Source organism: Tursiops truncatus, chromosome 6 (genome assembly GCF_011762595.2).
Source record: "Tursiops truncatus isolate mTurTru1 chromosome 6, mTurTru1.mat.Y, whole genome shotgun sequence".
In the NCBI taxonomy this organism is placed as follows: Eukaryota; Metazoa; Chordata; class Mammalia; order Artiodactyla; family Delphinidae; genus Tursiops; species Tursiops truncatus.
This window is the reverse complement of record NC_047039.1, coordinates 113,546,294-113,562,147: the sequence shown is the minus strand read 5'-3', so window position 1 is coordinate 113,562,147 and position 15,854 is coordinate 113,546,294. Positions and strand designations below refer to the sequence as shown.

Below are 15,854 nucleotides of genomic sequence, written 5' to 3'. Positions count from 1 at the left end.
CACCCCCGCTCTGTGCTCCCAGGCGCAGGACCGGTGGCTGTGCTCTGAGCCAAGGCCCAGCCCAGCCCAAGGCCGGGCGGCGGCGGGAGGAGCCTGCAGGCCGCCCAGCCCCTCGGCCCCTGCCCTGGGAGGAAGCGCTCACGAGTAAACACAGCCTCATCATCCAGCCCAGCGGGTCTGTCGCATTCCACGCCGGCCAGATTGCAGTCGCTCTCCCTTCCTGGGAGGATGAGTGAGCTTCGCCTCCAGGGGAGATGTGTGCGGGCAATTCTCATCTCTGTGCCCCTCGTCCTCCTGGGCTGCTGGGGACTCCCTGATTTCCGGCAGGTGGGTGGACCCGAGGGCTGCGGTGCTGGGGGAGCCCCGAGAGCTGGGAATCTGGGCTCCGCTGGGTGCTGAGGGCGGGTCCCTGGGGGAGAAGCGGCTGCCCGACAGCCCTTGGGCCAAGTGGGAGGAAATCCGAACTTGGGGTTCAGGGGCTGAAGTGGGCTCACTGGAGAGGGAGTTGGCCTCGGTACTGTCCACCCACCTGTTGAGGGGCAGACCCGGCTAGGCGGTGTGAGTGGCTTGCCTCCTCTCCATCCTGGGCCCCCTCTCCATCCTGGGCCCCTTCTCCCCCCCACCCCCACCCCCCCCGCCTGCTCCTCTCCCACACCTCCTTCTCCCTCGTCCTCCCTCACTCATCCTTTCTCCCACAGCAGTTTCTTCAGGCTTTGGAGCCAGAGGAAGTGACTGCTTACTTTGGCCCTGATGTTGCCTCCGAAGGTACTTGTCCTGGCGTCTTCCTTGCGAGGGGAGTTTCTCAGAGCCTGCAGGGGGCATCTCACCCTTGGGTCAGGGACCTTGGCTTTTCAGTGGCTCCGCTGAGAGGAAGTCAGAGCTGCTGCTGTCACCCCGTTAATTAGTTCTGTTACTTCCTGCCAAGTCGATAAAGACTGGTCTGGGTGTCCTGGGCCGGGCTGGGGTTGTGACCCTGGGATTCTGCTCAGTATCTCAAGGGAACGGGCACTAATTAGCTGGTCTCTTCCAACCCTGGGCCTCCCTTTGGGCTGACTGACTGTCAGGAACTCTTGCAGTTTCTGGCCAGGATGTAAACATTTATCTTTTCTGTGAGACACAAGAAGGGCGCTGGGCCAAGCTCCAGCCAAAGCCTTTTCCTGTCGCTCGTGGGCCGTGTCTGTGGACTTCTCCATGGTGCCAGCCGCCTTTCCAAGTAGGGCCATCGGTGAGCCAAAGGCAGGTGGGGACCAGAGGCAGGGTGGGCTAGTGGGCAGAGCGGAGGGAATTAGGGGTATCACTCGTGCCTGCCTTCTCTGTGGTCGGGGCCAGATGCACGCTGAGCGATGGCTGGGGTTGTGCTGCGGGCAGGGGGAGCTGTGCTGGAGGGCCGAGCAGGGGGGGGTGAGGGGCCTCCCATCTCCCGCAGCGCCCCGATTCGACGTGGCCCCGCTCACATGCGTCCGTGAGCCCGAGCATGAGGCCGAGGACGGGCGCGGGGGGCTGCCCTGCAGGGCCCCGAGCTGCTCCCTGGCAGCCCTGGGACGGCTCTTCTGGGCCTCCTTGCCACCTCCTTCACCAGCGAGCGGGTGGTCAATGCCTCCCTCCAGCTGCTGGGGGCCCCCCACCCCTGCCTCGCGGGAGGCCTTGCCCTGCTGCCCCCAGGCGCAGCGTCCAGGCTCACCTTCTGCTTGGGCTGTGTGGTGAGTGGGCGCCCAGGCCGGCAGCAGGGGGAGGTTGTGCCGTGGGGACCCCAGTGGGGCAGAGATGCCTCCGAGCCCCCGCTGCACAGCCAAACGTGAGCGCAACACCACTTAGCCAGACTCTGACGCCATGGGGGCCTGTTCCTCGGAGGCTCAGAAAAGCCAGCTGAGTTTCCCAAGGCCACCCAGCTAGCAGGCGGCAAGCCCGGGGAACAGGGAACGGAGAGAGGGTGGGCTTTGCAGTCAGACCTCTGAGCTCAGACTCCAGCTCTGCGCCTTAGTACAGGCGACCTTGGGCCAGGCACTCCCTGGACGTCAGCGTCGTCACTGATGGGACTTCCCAGGTGGTCCAGTGGTTAGGACCTGACGCTTTCACAATGGGGGTCCGGGTTCGATCCCCAGTCGGGGAACTAAGATCCCACAAGCTGTGAGGCCAAAAAAAAAAAAAAAAAGAAAGAAAGAAAGAAAGGAAAGATTAAGAAAGAAAGGAGTGGTGACGGCAGCAGCAGTGGCCTTTTGGGTATCTTTGGGGATTGCCGCGCGTTGCCACGATGCACCACTGAACGAGCCAGAGCCGTTTACGTCACAACCACCCGCCTCCCCGCCCCATTCCGGGGTCAGGAGGCCCAGCCTGGGTTGGAACAGATGCCGCTCAGGGCCCATCTGGTGACAGGCAGTGCTGTTCATTAGTGCAGGCCTAGCTGGTCCCTCAAGACCCCTCCATTCTTGCACACGTGGGGCCCCGCCAGGATCCTTACCAGGCCCTGCAGACTGGGGCCGGGAGGCCTTGTGCGTGACGGGGACTGGAAGCGTGGCTGGGGCCCTGGCAGCAGGTGGTGGGCAGCGAGCGCAGCCCACAGAGGGCATGGCTCCCCCGCTGTTCCACACAGATGGGCTCTCGGACCTTGGACTTGGGCAGGAGCCCTCGGAGGGGGCAAGTCCATGCCTGGTGCTGTGAGGGCCCTGCATGGGGGATGGGGCTGTGTGCACCAGGCAGCTCTGTCTCCTCCAGGAGGGCGACATCCTGGTGGGTGCAGACGGGTTCTATATCCAGCCGTTGAGGAGGTGGCACCGGGAGCTGGTGCCTCCCTGGGGTGGTGCCCAGCCCCACCTGCTCCACAGGCCCGCCCCCAGGGCACCCACGGTTCCAGGTACAGCTCCTGAGAGAGGGAGGGTGGAGCTGTGTCCAGGACAGCTCTGCAGGAGGGACCAGCTCTCCTGATGCCTGGGCCCAGCTCCACCAGCCACCTTTGTTAGCACGCAGGGGAGTGCCCAGCTCACGGGGCAGGCCAGGAGAACACGTGGCCACCAGCCGTGGCCCCAGGCCGTCTGCTTGGTGGGCAGGTAGACCTCCCGCCTCTGAACAGCCATTCACAGTTTACAAAGCGTGTTCACAGACGTGCGCGTGGAGCCTCGGGCGGGCCGAGGTCAGCGGTTCCTGGTAGATCCGATGCTGCAGACGGGAATCCAGAGGCCCAGAGATGGGAGGTGGCGGCCGCAGGCCTCCAGGACGGCTCCAGGGCGTGGGCAGGACCAGGCCGGCTCTGCCGCCAGCACGCCCGCTCACGCCTTCCTCAGGCTGCGCCCGGCTGCAAGCGGGGTGTGGTCCTGGGCTCTTCTTGCCATCTCGGGGTGACCCCCTACTCCAGTGTGCGCCCAGCATGGGGCTTTGGGGTGGCCAGAAGGACATAAAAGCCACACAGCAGCTGATGTCTCCTGGTCTTGTGCTGCCCCGAATGCCCAGGCAGCAATGGGATCTGGGCCCGAGGGCTGGAATGACACGTCTCCACCTGGGACGGCCATCCTCCCAAGAGCCGGCCGCCTCTCCCCCGTAAGCTGGCTGAGCTGTCAGTTCTAACGGTCACAACGTGCATGACATGCGAGAGCTCGGGACCTCTCACCCTCTGAGAGTGTTTCCTCCCGAAGAGCTGGGAGGACCAGGATGCCCCAGATGAGTTGGTGGGTGTCCAAGGGCGTGAAACCGGGGTGCTGAGAGCCCGGCTCCAGGAGGGCCAGGGCAGAACTGCTCAGTCAACATAGAAAACTAGCTATGGTTACCAAAGGGGGAGGGGGGAAGGATAAATTAGGAGTTTGGGATTAACAGATACACCCTACTGTATATGAAATAGATAACCAACAAGGTCCTACTGTATAGCACGGGGAACTATACTCAAGATTTTGTAATAACCTTGGACTTCCCTGGCAGTCCAGTGGTTAAGACTGTGCGCTCCCAATGCATGTAGTGCGGGGTCGATCCCCGGGCGGGGAACGAGAATCCCGCAAGCTGTGCAGCATGGAGGAAAAAAAAAAAAAAAAAGATTTTGTAATAACCTATAAGGGAAAAGAATCTGAAAAAGAATATACGTATATGTATAACTGAATCACTTTGCTGTACACCTGAAACTAACACAACATTGAAAATCAACTCTGCCTCAATAAATATATAAACAAATAAATAAACCAAATGCTTAGCCAATTAGTGATTAAAAAACAAAAAGGAGGAACCGCTCCCTCAGTCTCCCTGTGCCGGGAGACGGGCCCTCTCTGGCTCCCCACACGCCCTGTGAGAAAGCGAGGGTCGGCCCATCCACGCCCTAATCCCCACAGTAAGCGCGGCGCATCCCCAAGCCCAGGAGTGCGGGGTGATGGAGGGGCCTGGCCATGGAGGCCGCGAGGTCAAAGCCACATCTCACCTGCTCTCTAGGACCCTGGCTCTCGGCCCTGCCCCCCGCCCCACCAGGCCGTCCTCCTGCCCCTCGCCTGAGGAGACAGGCTGCCAGGAGCCTCCTGCACCTGGAGCTGCTGGTGGCCGTGGGCCCCGACGTGCACCGGGCTCACCGGGAGGACACGGAGCGCTACGTGCTCACCAACCTCAACATGGTGAGTGCTCGCGTGGGCAGCGGGCTCTGTGGGCGGCGCTGACCCGGCGAGGCTCAGGGTTCCGGGGGGGCGGTGGCTGTCCTCAGAGACCACAGCCAGCCCGTCCTCAGGAGCCTCTGGACACAGCGCCCTGCGCCCGGGGCTTGTGCAGAGCGCCAGTGAGCTGTCTCGTCTCGGGGGCTGAGCTCAGTACGAACCTGAGGCTGGGGTCACGCTTGGGGCTCGGGGCCCTGGGGTGGGGAGGGGTGTGATCTCTCTCCCTTACCCCACTGGGGAGTGCAACCCCCAGCCTCTTGCTACTTGGGTCCCTTCGCCCGGGGACCCTCAAGCCTGGCCTCTCCCCCCACGTCCCTTTGATCCGTGGGCTTGTCGGCCAGCACTGCCCCGGCGGCAGCAGGCTCTCCCAGCGCCCTTCTTGTGGGTCCCCCCATGTCCGCAGGCCTCCCCTTCCTTGGCTTCTAGGGGTAATGGTGGGGCAGGAAGCACAGCTCCCACTAACCATTACCTCAGAGAAAAAGAGGCAGCACAGAAACAGGTGACTGCAGCACCTGATGACACATTCAGCCTGACGGGCTGTGCCCGGCCACGAGCGCATTCACACGTGAAACACACATACACGTGTTCTAAGGCGGCCAGGTAGGCTTCCATAACGTCAGGAGATTAATATCACCGCCGGCAGCGGCAGGGCCGGCATTGCCCCCCCGGTAAGTTGGCCCCGGAGGGCAGGCAGCCATCCTAGAACGTGGGGTCCTTAGTACCATCTTGTCCCCGGCCTCAGGTATGCCCAGCTATTCCGGACAGAAGGAAAAGGTCCCCCAATCTCAGAGCCCCAGGCCCTCCGACACCTCTCCTTTCCCATGTGTTCTCTGGGCCTCGCTCCCTGGAGGGAGTCTGGGTCCCAGAGGCCACACCCATGCAGCCGGACCCCTGGAAAAGCTGGCTCAAGTCCAGGACAAGCCTGCTTGGGTTTCCACCTGCCGACTCCAGAGGTGGAAAATATTCCCTCTAGGTCACTTGAAGGCTACTGTTTTCAAGTTTTGGGGGTCCCCCCACCTCGAATATGCTGAAATTTGGTAATCGAACCACACTCCCTGTGGTCATTCAACATGTTTTATGAGGGCCAAGGATGGTCAGGTGGTAGATTGCAGCCTGGCTCCTGCCCAGATGGTGTCAGTCGTGGTAATGGCCAGTGGCATGACTGGGCACCCACCTCATGCCAGCCGCACTGTTCCTAAGTCTGCCAACAACCATGGAAGGCTTTCTCTCCATTTTACAGGTGAGGAAACTGGGGTCCTGAGCTTAGTAGACGGGATCCCGAGCGTACAGGTAGGAAGGGGCGGAGCCTGGTTCAGACTCAGGTCAGCTGAGGCCGGTGGTACCACGTCCTCTCGGGCGCCACGTCTCATTTAGAGGACAAGCTGGTGCAAGCAGCTGCAGTGCAAGTCGACCACAATCAGCGTCTCGGCAGATGTACTGGGAGAGCTGGGAGCCTGGTGGGGGGAGCCTTCTCATTCGGGTGCCCGGGAAAGGGCTCACGGTGGGGCTGCCCCGTGGAAATGAGCAGTTTAAGCGAGCAGAGGTGAGAGAGGTGTTTCAGGCAGTTGGACAGATGAGAAAGGACAAGGTAAATGCAGTCCGAGAGAAGCAGTGTTTGAAAGGAACGTTCTAGACTAATGGCAGTTACTCGCATCCCGTTGTTTTGGGGTTTCTCTGTGTCGGCTAACCTTCCTTCTGACTGTCTCTATGGCTGGCTCCCAGGCCCAAGAACTAGCATTTCGGGTGCCCTCCCTGCTGATGAAGCATCCTCTCCAGGCAACCCCACCCCCACCCCCGCCCCGGGCCCCTGGAAGTCAGCAGTGCCCACGCACACGTATCACCTCTCCCGCCCGCCCTTCCACAGGGGTCAGAGCTGCTTAGGGACCCATCCCTGGGAGCTCAGTTCCGAGTGCACCTGGTGAAGACGGTCATCCTGACGCAGCCCGAGGTAGGCGCTGAGCTGGACCCCCGTCACTGGGAAACCGGTTTCCGCCTGCGGATGCGCACAGAGCCGTGGGGGTGGTGGCAGGGCTTCCCGCCAGCCGGGCCTGGACCTGAATTCCGGCTCTGCCCTGGCACGCAGCACTGCTGAGCGTCAGTCTCATCATCTGTAACATGGGACAGTAATAGGGTTGTTATGAGGACTGAGGTGGCAGCGGTGGCCCGCGCCCTGCTTGGGGTGGATGCCCTGAATGTGCGCTCTGTTCCCGGTCCCTCAGGATGCTCCGAATATCACAGCCAACATCACCGCATCCCTGCTGAGCGTCTGTGAGTGGAGCAGGACGGTCAACCCTGAGGATGACACGGATCCCGCCCATGCTGACCTGGTCCTCTACATCACCAGGTAGCCGAGCTCCCCACTGGCGTGCCAGCCTGCCGGGGAGCTGCTCCCACTCTCTGCAAAGGTAGCCCGGTGGTGGGCGGGCACCTTAGCACTGCCCAGCTAGCTGTTCTCTCCTCCTGAGGTTTGACCTGGAATTGCCTGATGGGAACCGGCAGGTTCGGGGGGTCACCCAGCTGGGTGGCGTCTGCTCCCCCTCCTGGAGCTGCCTTATCATTGAGGATACCGGCTTCGATCTGGGGGTCACCATCGCCCATGAGATTGGGCACAGGTAAGAGGCCCCAACCCCTGTCCCCAAGCTCCGGACAAGGACGTGACCTGGGCCCCCAGGAGGGGAGGTCGTGGCTGGCAGTGGTCCCTAGAAGAGCCAGCTGGAGGAGCCTGTACTCTTGACCCCAACGGACTAGGGAGGGTGGGCGGGGGCAAGGGCTGGGAAATCTGATATTTCTTCATTACGGAAGCATTAAAAGAAAAAAAAATTTTTTTTCAAAATACGAGGAAAACAAACTTAGGAGCTAAAAAGTAATTTTTGTAGGAAATTCAGGTAAAGGAAAAGCCAGCTGCAAAAATTATCCCAAATCCCACCACTTAGAGAAAACGTCCATCTTTTCTTTACACACACACACATAATATTTTATTTGTAAATTTGGGAGTATGCTGTATATTGGTTAACTGCTTTTTTATGTAACAATATATCCCAAACATTTCTCCCAAACATTCTCTTAAAACATATATTGGTTTTTTTCGTACGCACCAGAATTTACTTAATTCTCCCCTCTTGTTAGATATTTAGGTTGTTTCCAGACTCTTCCTGCTACGATTGCTATACATTCTGCGGGCAAATCTGTGCTGCTATGTATTATTCACCCGGAGTGGAGGGTTTCTTTCCTTTTTGATTTTTAGCCTTTTAATTATGAAAGTATATACCTGCTTGCTGTAAAAATTCAGAGTACAGAGACTCCTGAAGTGAAAAGTGGGTGTCTAACTTCCTTGCCCACCAGCCCCGCTCCCACCCGCAGGCCTTTCGCCCCCCCCCCCGAGAGTGCTGAGGGGTTCCCACACCCACCTCCACGGGCAAGGCTGGGGCTCCTACCCCCACAGCAGCCCACGGTGCGCACCTTCGCTCTCAGCTCTGCACCTCCGTCTGACCTCTCACCCATCTGGCCCACCACCCATCACAATTCCTCCATCTATCTTGTTTGGAGGAGAAAGAGGAATTGAAAACCATTGCCTTCCACTGGGAGCAGAAACTTTGGCCAGAGGTCCGACCTTTTCACGTCACCAGTACACATTCAGTTGGTGCTTTTCACACACCGAGCCGCCCCCAGGTCAAGAAAGCTGTCAGCAGTAGAGCCCCAAAGGCCCTCGAGCCATGGCCTCCCACGCTCAGAACACCGCGGATGAGTCTGGCCTGCACATTTTTCAAGCCTTTTGATATGTATTAGCCAAAAGAGGCGGGGGCCACCGGGCCGGCCCAGCGCTCCCTCGGGAGGGAAACTGAGGCTGGGCGCCTGAGCGACGCGGCCCACCGCCGGGTTAGCTGGTGGCGGGGTCAGGGCGACCCCTGCGAGGGTGGGGGGACCCTGGCCACCGCCGGCCTCAGCGCCGCCGCCTCCGCAGCTTCGGCCTGGAGCACGACGGCGCGCCGGGCAGCGGCTGCGGGCCCAGCGGCCACGTGATGGCTTCCGACGGCGCCGCGCCCGCCCGCGGGGGCCCGGCGTGGTCCCCCTGCAGCCGCCGGCAGCTGCTGAGTCTGCTCAGGTAGCTGCACCCCCCGCCCCCCGGCACCGCCCTTCCCCGAGCGCCCCTCCTTCCCGTGCCCGGACCCACCCCTCCATCTGCCCTCAACCCTGTGCCCACTTCCGTGGCGTCCCCGCGCCCACCTCTCCACGGGCTCCCAGCACGTCTCAGGAGGCACTCCTACATCCCGCCTCTGCCCACCCCTCCCGCCCTCACCTCCTCGCGGCGTCCACCCCTCCATCTCTGCCCCCGCCCCGCCCCCGCCAGCCCATCCCTCTGGCCGCGCCCATCCCGCCCGCGCGCCACCTCCCTCCTTTCCATCGCCTCCCGCCCCTGTGGCCACCGCTCGGTTCTCCCCTGTCCACTTCCATCCCCTCGCAGACCCACTTCTCCACCCTCCCCCGCCCCCTGCATCTGCCCCTCCATCCCCTCTCCTCCCCTAGGCTCGAGCCTTGTCCTAGCCCAGGGTCAGCTCTTGGTGGGGCACACGGGCTGAGAACGCCCATCCTCGCCCACCCGAACCCGCCGCTTTAAACGCCCCCGCTTCCCGCGCCTACTCCATCCCGCGCCCACCTGCTGTCCGCCCCGGGCCTGAGCCGCGGCCTTGTCGCAGCGCAGGACGGGCGCGCTGCGTGTGGGACTCGCCGGGGCCGCAGTCCCAGCCCGCGGGGCGCCCTTCCGAGGCGCACCCCGGCCTGTACTACGGCGCCGACGAGCAGTGCCGCGTCGCTTTCGGCCCGACGGCGGTCGCCTGCACCTTCCGCAGGGAGCACCTAGTGAGTCCAGCAGTGGGTGATGCGCACCGCTCCCCCGCCCCCCGCCCCTCCGCATCCCTCTATCCGCTCCTGCCCCCTGCGCGCTGTGAGACCCCACTGGCCCAGACTGTCCGGTGCCGCTCGAAATTCTCAACTTTTGAACAAAGGTGCCCACGTTTTCCTCTTGACGAGGCCCCACAAATTAGGTAGAGCTGGTCCCGATAGGGCCCCCGAGCCCGTGGACCTTGATCCTACCTAGGCAGTTACCGAGGGCTTCCCACCCGATGGGAGCTGGAGGGCTTCACAGAGGAAGTGACCTCTGAGCTGAACCCTACGGCCGGGGTGGGAGCTGGCAGTGGGAGGGGAGCTGAAGGGGGGCAGGCAGACCCCCTTCCCAGGACCGCACAGGACTTGCAGGCACTTTCGCCTTGGTGAGCCCCTTCCCCCTCGTAAAACATTAGGAATTATATCTTAGTGTTTTCGTGAGATATAGAACTTTACGTGTGTCGTTATAAATGCAGTGTTAATGTTACATATTAGCATAGTCTTTCTGATCTAGAAGGTCATCTTTTTTCTCCTGGTTTTAAAAGAGATGAAAACATTTCTGTGGGCCCTGGGCACTGTCCCTGTCCTGGTGGAGGAGTCCTCCGCGGCTGTCCTCTCCCCCCACCACTGCCCAGGGAGCTGGCTGTGTCACTGTGTGCTGCGGTCTGGGAGGGGCAGTGATGGCCGGACACTGACCCCCAGGCCCTGGTGGCCCCTCGGCTGGCCATCTGTCTCCCCTCTTAGGACATGTGCCAGGCTCTCTCCTGCCACACAGACCCCCTGGACCAAAGCAGCTGTAGCCGCCTCCTTATTCCTGTCCTGGATGGGACAGAGTGTGGCGCGGGGAAGGTCAGAGCGGGGACTGGAGGAGCGTGTGAGCGTGTGTGTGTGTGTGTGTGTGTGTGTGTGCGCGCGCGTGTGCGTGTGTGCACGCTCACACACGCTCACGCAGACCTGAGCCTGCAGCCCTCACCCTGGGGTGGGAGACAGGAGGACCTCAGGAAGCAGGGGCTTAGGGCCCTGGAGCTGTTCTGGGTCCCGTCAGGACAGGTGGGCAGCAGGATGCCTGCGTGCACGCAGTGCTCGCCTTGCCCTCTGCAGGCGGTTCATAACAGCTAACGGCGAAGGCTTGCGCCTGACTCTGCCGGGGCGGGCGGGGCATCTGGCCTGCCCCGTCAACCTCCTCGCTGTTCCAGAGAGAGCCGGCGCTTGAGGGACGGCCACCCTGGGCCCGGTGTGGCTGCCTGGAGACAGGGATTGGGTTGTCGCCCGCCACCCAGAGGAGGCAAAGTTTTCCCGTGGCTGCGTGACCACCCCCCCGCCCCCTGCCGGCCTGCAGCGGTCACCTGACGTCCTGCTCCCGGCCCAGTGCCCCTGCCCTCCCTTCTGCCCTGCATGGCCAGCCCTTCCTCCAGTCCCTGTCCTGCGGGAGGGGCTCTGCCCTCTTCTATTTAGCCCTGGCTCCAGAGCCGGATGGGGGTCCAGTGCGTGTGTGTGCGTGTGTTTGTGGGGGGTGTACCTGTGGGTGTGGGATGCCCTGGGTGTGGGGTCCTGTGGGTGTGGGATGCCCTGGGTGTGGGCACCTGTGGGTGTGGGATGCCCTGGGTGTGGGGTCCTGTGGGTGTGGGATGCCCTGGGTGTGGGCACCTGTGGGTGTGGGATGCCCTGGGTGTGCGGTCCTGTGGGTGTGGGATGCTCTGGGTGTAGAACGTGGTTCCGTCCTTCTCTTGCAGTGGTGCTCCAAGGGGCACTGCCGCTCCCTGGCGGAGCTGGCCCCCGTGGGGGCGGTGCACGGGCACTGGTCTAGCTGGGGTCGGGCCAGTCCTTGCTCCCGCTCCTGCGGAGGAGGTGTGGTCACCAGGAGACGGCAGTGCAACAACCCCAGGTGCCGCGTGGAGGGCTCTGTCTGTGGGTCAGGGGGGTGGCTGCTCCGCGTTCCCTGGCGGGGGGCTGGGGGTCACCCTCCTCTCACCCGTGTCTCGTGGGCATTTTCAGACCTGCCTTTGGGGGGCGTGCGTGCGTAGGTGCTGACCTCCAGGCCGAGATGTGCAACAGCCAGGTAGGCCTGCTTCCCGGGCAGGGTGAGGGGGTGCCGTTGGCAGCACTGGGTCCGGAGGAGCCCAAGGGCCAGGGCGGCTGTCACTTGTGGTTCACATACGGCGTTTTGAGAGTGAAGGTGATGCTATTAATACCTGCCCTGGGACCACTGTGCATTCACCGGGAGGGTCCCACCCCTGAAAGCAGCCGCCCTGAAGAGTCCCCCTCCCTCCCTGGATGCCACTGCCCTGCAGGGCTGCCCGTTTCTGCGCTGAGAACGACCCTCCTCTCCGGCAGCCAAGTCCACTACCGCGAGAGCATGGGCGATTCTTTTAGTTATAAGTTCAGGTGAATTTCACCTAGCATAAAATCAACCATCTGAAACTGTGTAGTTCAGGAGCACGAAGTACATTCACAATATCATGCAACCACCACCTCCATCGAGTTCCAAACCATTTCCGTCACCCCAGAGTAGAACCCCGTGCCCATCAAGCAGCCGCTCCCGTGCCGCCTCTCCCAGCGCCCGCCAACCAGCAGCCTACTTTCTACCTCTGTGGATTTACCTACGCTGGACATTTCATATAAGTGGAATCATACGATATGTGACTTTTTGCGGCTGGCTTCTCTCACTCACCGTGTTGTTTTCGAGGTTCAGCCATGTACCATGTATCAGAGCTTCACTCCTTTTTCTTTTTTTACGGTTTATTCTTATTTATTTTTTATAAATTTATTTACTTTATTTATTTATTTTTGGCTGCGTTGGGTCTTTGTTGCTGCGTGCAGGCTTTCTCTAGTTGCGGCGAGCGGGGGCTACTCTTCGCCGCGGTGCATGGGCTTCTCATTGCGGTGGCTTCTCTCGTTGCAGAGCACGGGCTCTAGGCACGCGGGCTTCAGTAGTTGTGGCTCGCGGGCTCAGTAGTTGTGGCTCGTGGGCTCTAGAGCACAGACTCAGTACTCGTGGCTCACGGGCTTAGTTGCTCCGCGGCATATGGGATCTTCCCGGACCAGGGCTCGAACCCGTGTCCCCTGCATTGGCAGGCAGACTCTCAACCACTGCGCCACCAGGGAAGTCCCTATTCTTTTCTTCTTATATTTTCTTATTTTTTTGTTGGGTTATGGTTGCTTTACAATGTTGTATTAGTTTCTGCCGTACAACACAGTGAATCAACTATACGTATACATATATCCCCTCCCTCTAGAACCTCCCTCCCATCCAGAACTTCACTCCTTTTTATGGCTGAATAGTATTCCACTGGATGGATGGACCACATCTCGCTCATCTGTTCATCCATTGTCCATTTGTCCGTACATTGGGGCTGTTTCCGTCTTTGGTTGTTGGGAATAGTGCCGCTAATGAATATGTGCGTACGTGGACTTTTTTTTTTTTTTTGCGGTACGCGGGCCTCTCACTGTTGTGGCCTCTCCTGCTACAGAGGCCAGGCTCCGGACGCGCAGGCTCAGAGGCCATGGCTCACGGGCCCAGCCGCTCCGCGGCACGTGGGATCCTCCCGGACCGGGGCACGAACCTGTGTCCCCTGCATCGGCAGGCGGACTCAACCACTGCGCCCCCAGGGAAGCCCCGTGGATTTTTTGAGCGCCAGCTTTTCACTCTTTCGGGTGTACACCTCAAAGCGGAATTGCCAGATCCCATGGGGATTCTACGTTTAAGTCCTTGAGGAACCTCTGAGCCATTTCCCATAGCAGCTGAACCATTTGGCCTCCCCACCAGCAACGTGCGAGGCGTCCAATTTCTCCACACCCTCTCCAGCACTTACCTGTGTTTCCCACACGGCCATCAGAGTGGGTGTGAAGGCGTGGAGTGATTCCTCTGGCCTTGACTCAAGATCTGCACGTGTTGAGACCCTCCCTCCCCCCCCCCCGCCCCCACCTTCTCCAGGCAGACTCCGAGGCCTCCCCAGACCAGGAGAAAGGAGTCCTTGCCTGGGGTGGGGGAGGGCCAGGCCTGCAAGGAGGGCAGCCGTGGTCCCCGCACCTGCTCGGCAGGGCCACTCGGATTCTTTTCCTCTTGACTCCAGTGCAAAAAAGGCCAGGACGCCCGCCCGCGGAGGTTCTTGTGCGGAAGCCCTTTGCTCTTGACTCCTGTGACTTTTCCAATTACCTGCCTCTGGAGGTGCAGACATAGCGAATACACATACTCAGCCCCGTTTTCTGAAGTTGGGGCCTCCCGCCCGCCCGCAGTGCTGTTTGCCTGGCTTTCCTCTGCGTTGCTGGGTGGTAGGCCCCCATCAGCGGAGGAAGACTCGACATCCCCACTTTACAGAGCAGGGAACTGAGGTGCAGCCAGGAGCTGGGCTCCAGCCCACGTCTTGGCCCTCGCACTGCCGGGGGCCTTGCTGTCTCCCGGGGCGAGGGTTCCCTGCCTGAGCCCCCTGCTCCGGGCCCCCTGCCCCGTTCCCTCCTGTGCCCGTCCTCTGCCTCCTTCCACCAGGCCTGCGAGAAGACCCAGCTGGAGTTCATGTCGGAGCAGTGCGCGCAGACCAACGGGGAGCCCCTGCGCCTCTCCCCGGGCAGCACCTCCTTCTACCGCTGGGGCACGGCCGAGCAGTACAGTCGAGGTGGGTCCCGGGGGGTGCCGGGGCGAGCCAGGCCTGAGACCCCGGGGCAGGGAGAGTCGTTGGGGGAGACCCACCATCCCTCTGATGCTGTTGAGAGCAGGCTTCGGCCCTGCATCAGACATGTCACGCCTCCCACCCTGGCTAGCAGGTTAGGCCACGACTTCTCATCTCTGAGTCTCGGTTTCCCCATCTGCAAAATGGAGGTAAGAGGCGTAGCTTGCTGCCAGCATTGCTGGCAGGAGTCAGTGAGATGGCACAGGGGAAGCCCCGAGCGTGCTCCCTGGCTCGTAATTCAGTAACTTTTATTACATCGCCGTGTGATTACTGCCTCAGGAGGCAGGACAGGTGGGAAATAGAAACCTGGCCTCAAATGCAGAGAGCGAAGCGGGATGGCGCTCGGGGGTCGGTGAGGGCCCACCTGGATCGTGTTTCACAGGGTCACTGCCCTCCCTGCTCCCTGCCACCCTCCCATCCGGGTTTCTTGTCCTTCTGCTTTCCCAGGGGACGCTCTGTGTAGATATCTGTGCCGGGCCATTGGCGAGAGCTTCATTGTGAGGCGTGGGGACAGTTTCCTGGATGGGACACGGTGTGTGCCAAGCAGCCCTCAGGAGGATGGGACCCTGAGCCTGTGCGTGTCGGGCAGCTGCAAGGTAGGCGTGCTCGGGCAGTGGAGGTGCCCTTCTATCCACTGTGGCCCCGAGGCCTCTCGCATCAGAAACCAAGATGCTAAGGGGCCTTCGAGGGGTCAGGTCTGGGGGGTGCTGCCCCCGTGAAGCTGCAGTAGAGTCTGCACTGGGTGATGCTGGGATACAGGGCCGAGCTTGGGGTCAAGAGCCTTGCTGTGACCTTGGACAAGTCATTTCAGCTTGCCTCCTGCACAGATGTCAGAAGCTGCAGAAATGCCCCATTTGGTTGTGTGAACCTCAGAGCTGTGGGTGTCAGTGGGCCAGCACCGTCCCATGACGTCACCCGGGTCTCACCTGCCACTCTCCTTTGCTCAGATGTTTGGCTGTGACGGCAGGATGGCCTCCGGGCAGGTGCGAGATGTGTGCCAGGTGTGTGGCGGGGACAACAGCACGTGCCGTCTTCAGAACGGCTCTTTCACGGCCGGGAGAGCCAGAGGTAGGGCCCTCCCTGGGGGTGAAGGGCCGGTTCCCCCCAGCCTCCAAGAAACCCCACAGCCCAGAGCCTGGGTGCCGGCTGCCTGGGTGGCGGGGCCCGCACTCTGGCTCAGCCCTGGGCCCTCTTAGCGGCCTCAGCCTCCGCGTTCCTCTCTGCCAGCCTCCCCATGAGGCTCAGCTTTTGGTGATGAGGCCCCTGCTGGGGTTGCGGCACATCGGTAACGGTTGCTCCGTGTACCTGTGGTGCAGAAAAAATACAGACGTTGGGAAATCTGTGGTGGGCTGTCCTCTCCTCTCCTGCTCAAGGACTCTTAGCAGGAGGGACCTTATGCTCGGAAAATCCTTGACTTTGATCCATTTATAGAACAGGTCAGGTCTTTTGCAAAGTCAGTCGAGGAGTTGAGTCCCACCTCCCTCTGGCGCTGAAATCTGCTCCCTTTGACTGTGACCTAAGTGACCTGAGACCACCCCTCCCCCCCCCGCTTCCTCCTAGAGTATGTCACATTCCTGACCATTACCCCCAACCTGACCAGCATATACGTCATCAACCACAGGCCTCTCTTCACGCACCTGGGTGAGTTGGCCAGAGGACGCCCACAGGAGTTAACCAGACCGTGAAGGTC

At 61.1% G+C, this 15,854-nt stretch overlaps 1 protein-coding gene across 8 annotated transcripts in view; it reads left to right on the top strand.

Moving 5' to 3' along the window:
* The window catches only part of ADAMTS13 (ADAM metallopeptidase with thrombospondin type 1 motif 13), a 32,245-nt gene that overhangs the window by 1,274 nt on the left and 15,117 nt on the right, over positions 1–15,854 (top strand). For 6 of the 8 annotated variants that reach the window (XR_012332762.1, XR_012332761.1, XM_073806779.1 and 3 more), the window contains 15 exons: positions 23–327; positions 699–765; positions 4,405–4,580; positions 6,481–6,564; positions 6,836–6,960; positions 7,082–7,228; positions 8,578–8,718; positions 9,311–9,473; positions 10,242–10,346; positions 11,231–11,382; positions 11,493–11,556; positions 13,984–14,110; positions 14,612–14,760; positions 15,112–15,232; positions 15,725–15,805. Coding sequence is in view for 6 of the 8 variants with exons in the window: in XM_073806779.1 (XP_073662880.1) it covers positions 229–327; positions 699–765; positions 4,405–4,580; positions 6,481–6,564; positions 6,836–6,960; positions 7,082–7,228; positions 8,578–8,718; positions 9,311–9,473; positions 10,242–10,346; positions 11,231–11,382; positions 11,493–11,556; positions 13,984–14,110; positions 14,612–14,760; positions 15,112–15,232; positions 15,725–15,805 (1,801 nt within the window). In the remaining 2 variants the exon portion in view is untranslated. The remainder of the gene's footprint in view (positions 1–22; positions 328–698; positions 766–4,404; positions 4,581–6,480; positions 6,565–6,835; positions 6,961–7,081; positions 7,229–8,577; positions 8,719–9,310; positions 9,474–10,241; positions 10,347–11,230; positions 11,383–11,492; positions 11,557–13,983; positions 14,111–14,611; positions 14,761–15,111; positions 15,233–15,724; positions 15,806–15,854) is intronic. The other 2 variants (XM_073806781.1, XM_073806784.1) reach the window with 2 other exon arrangements.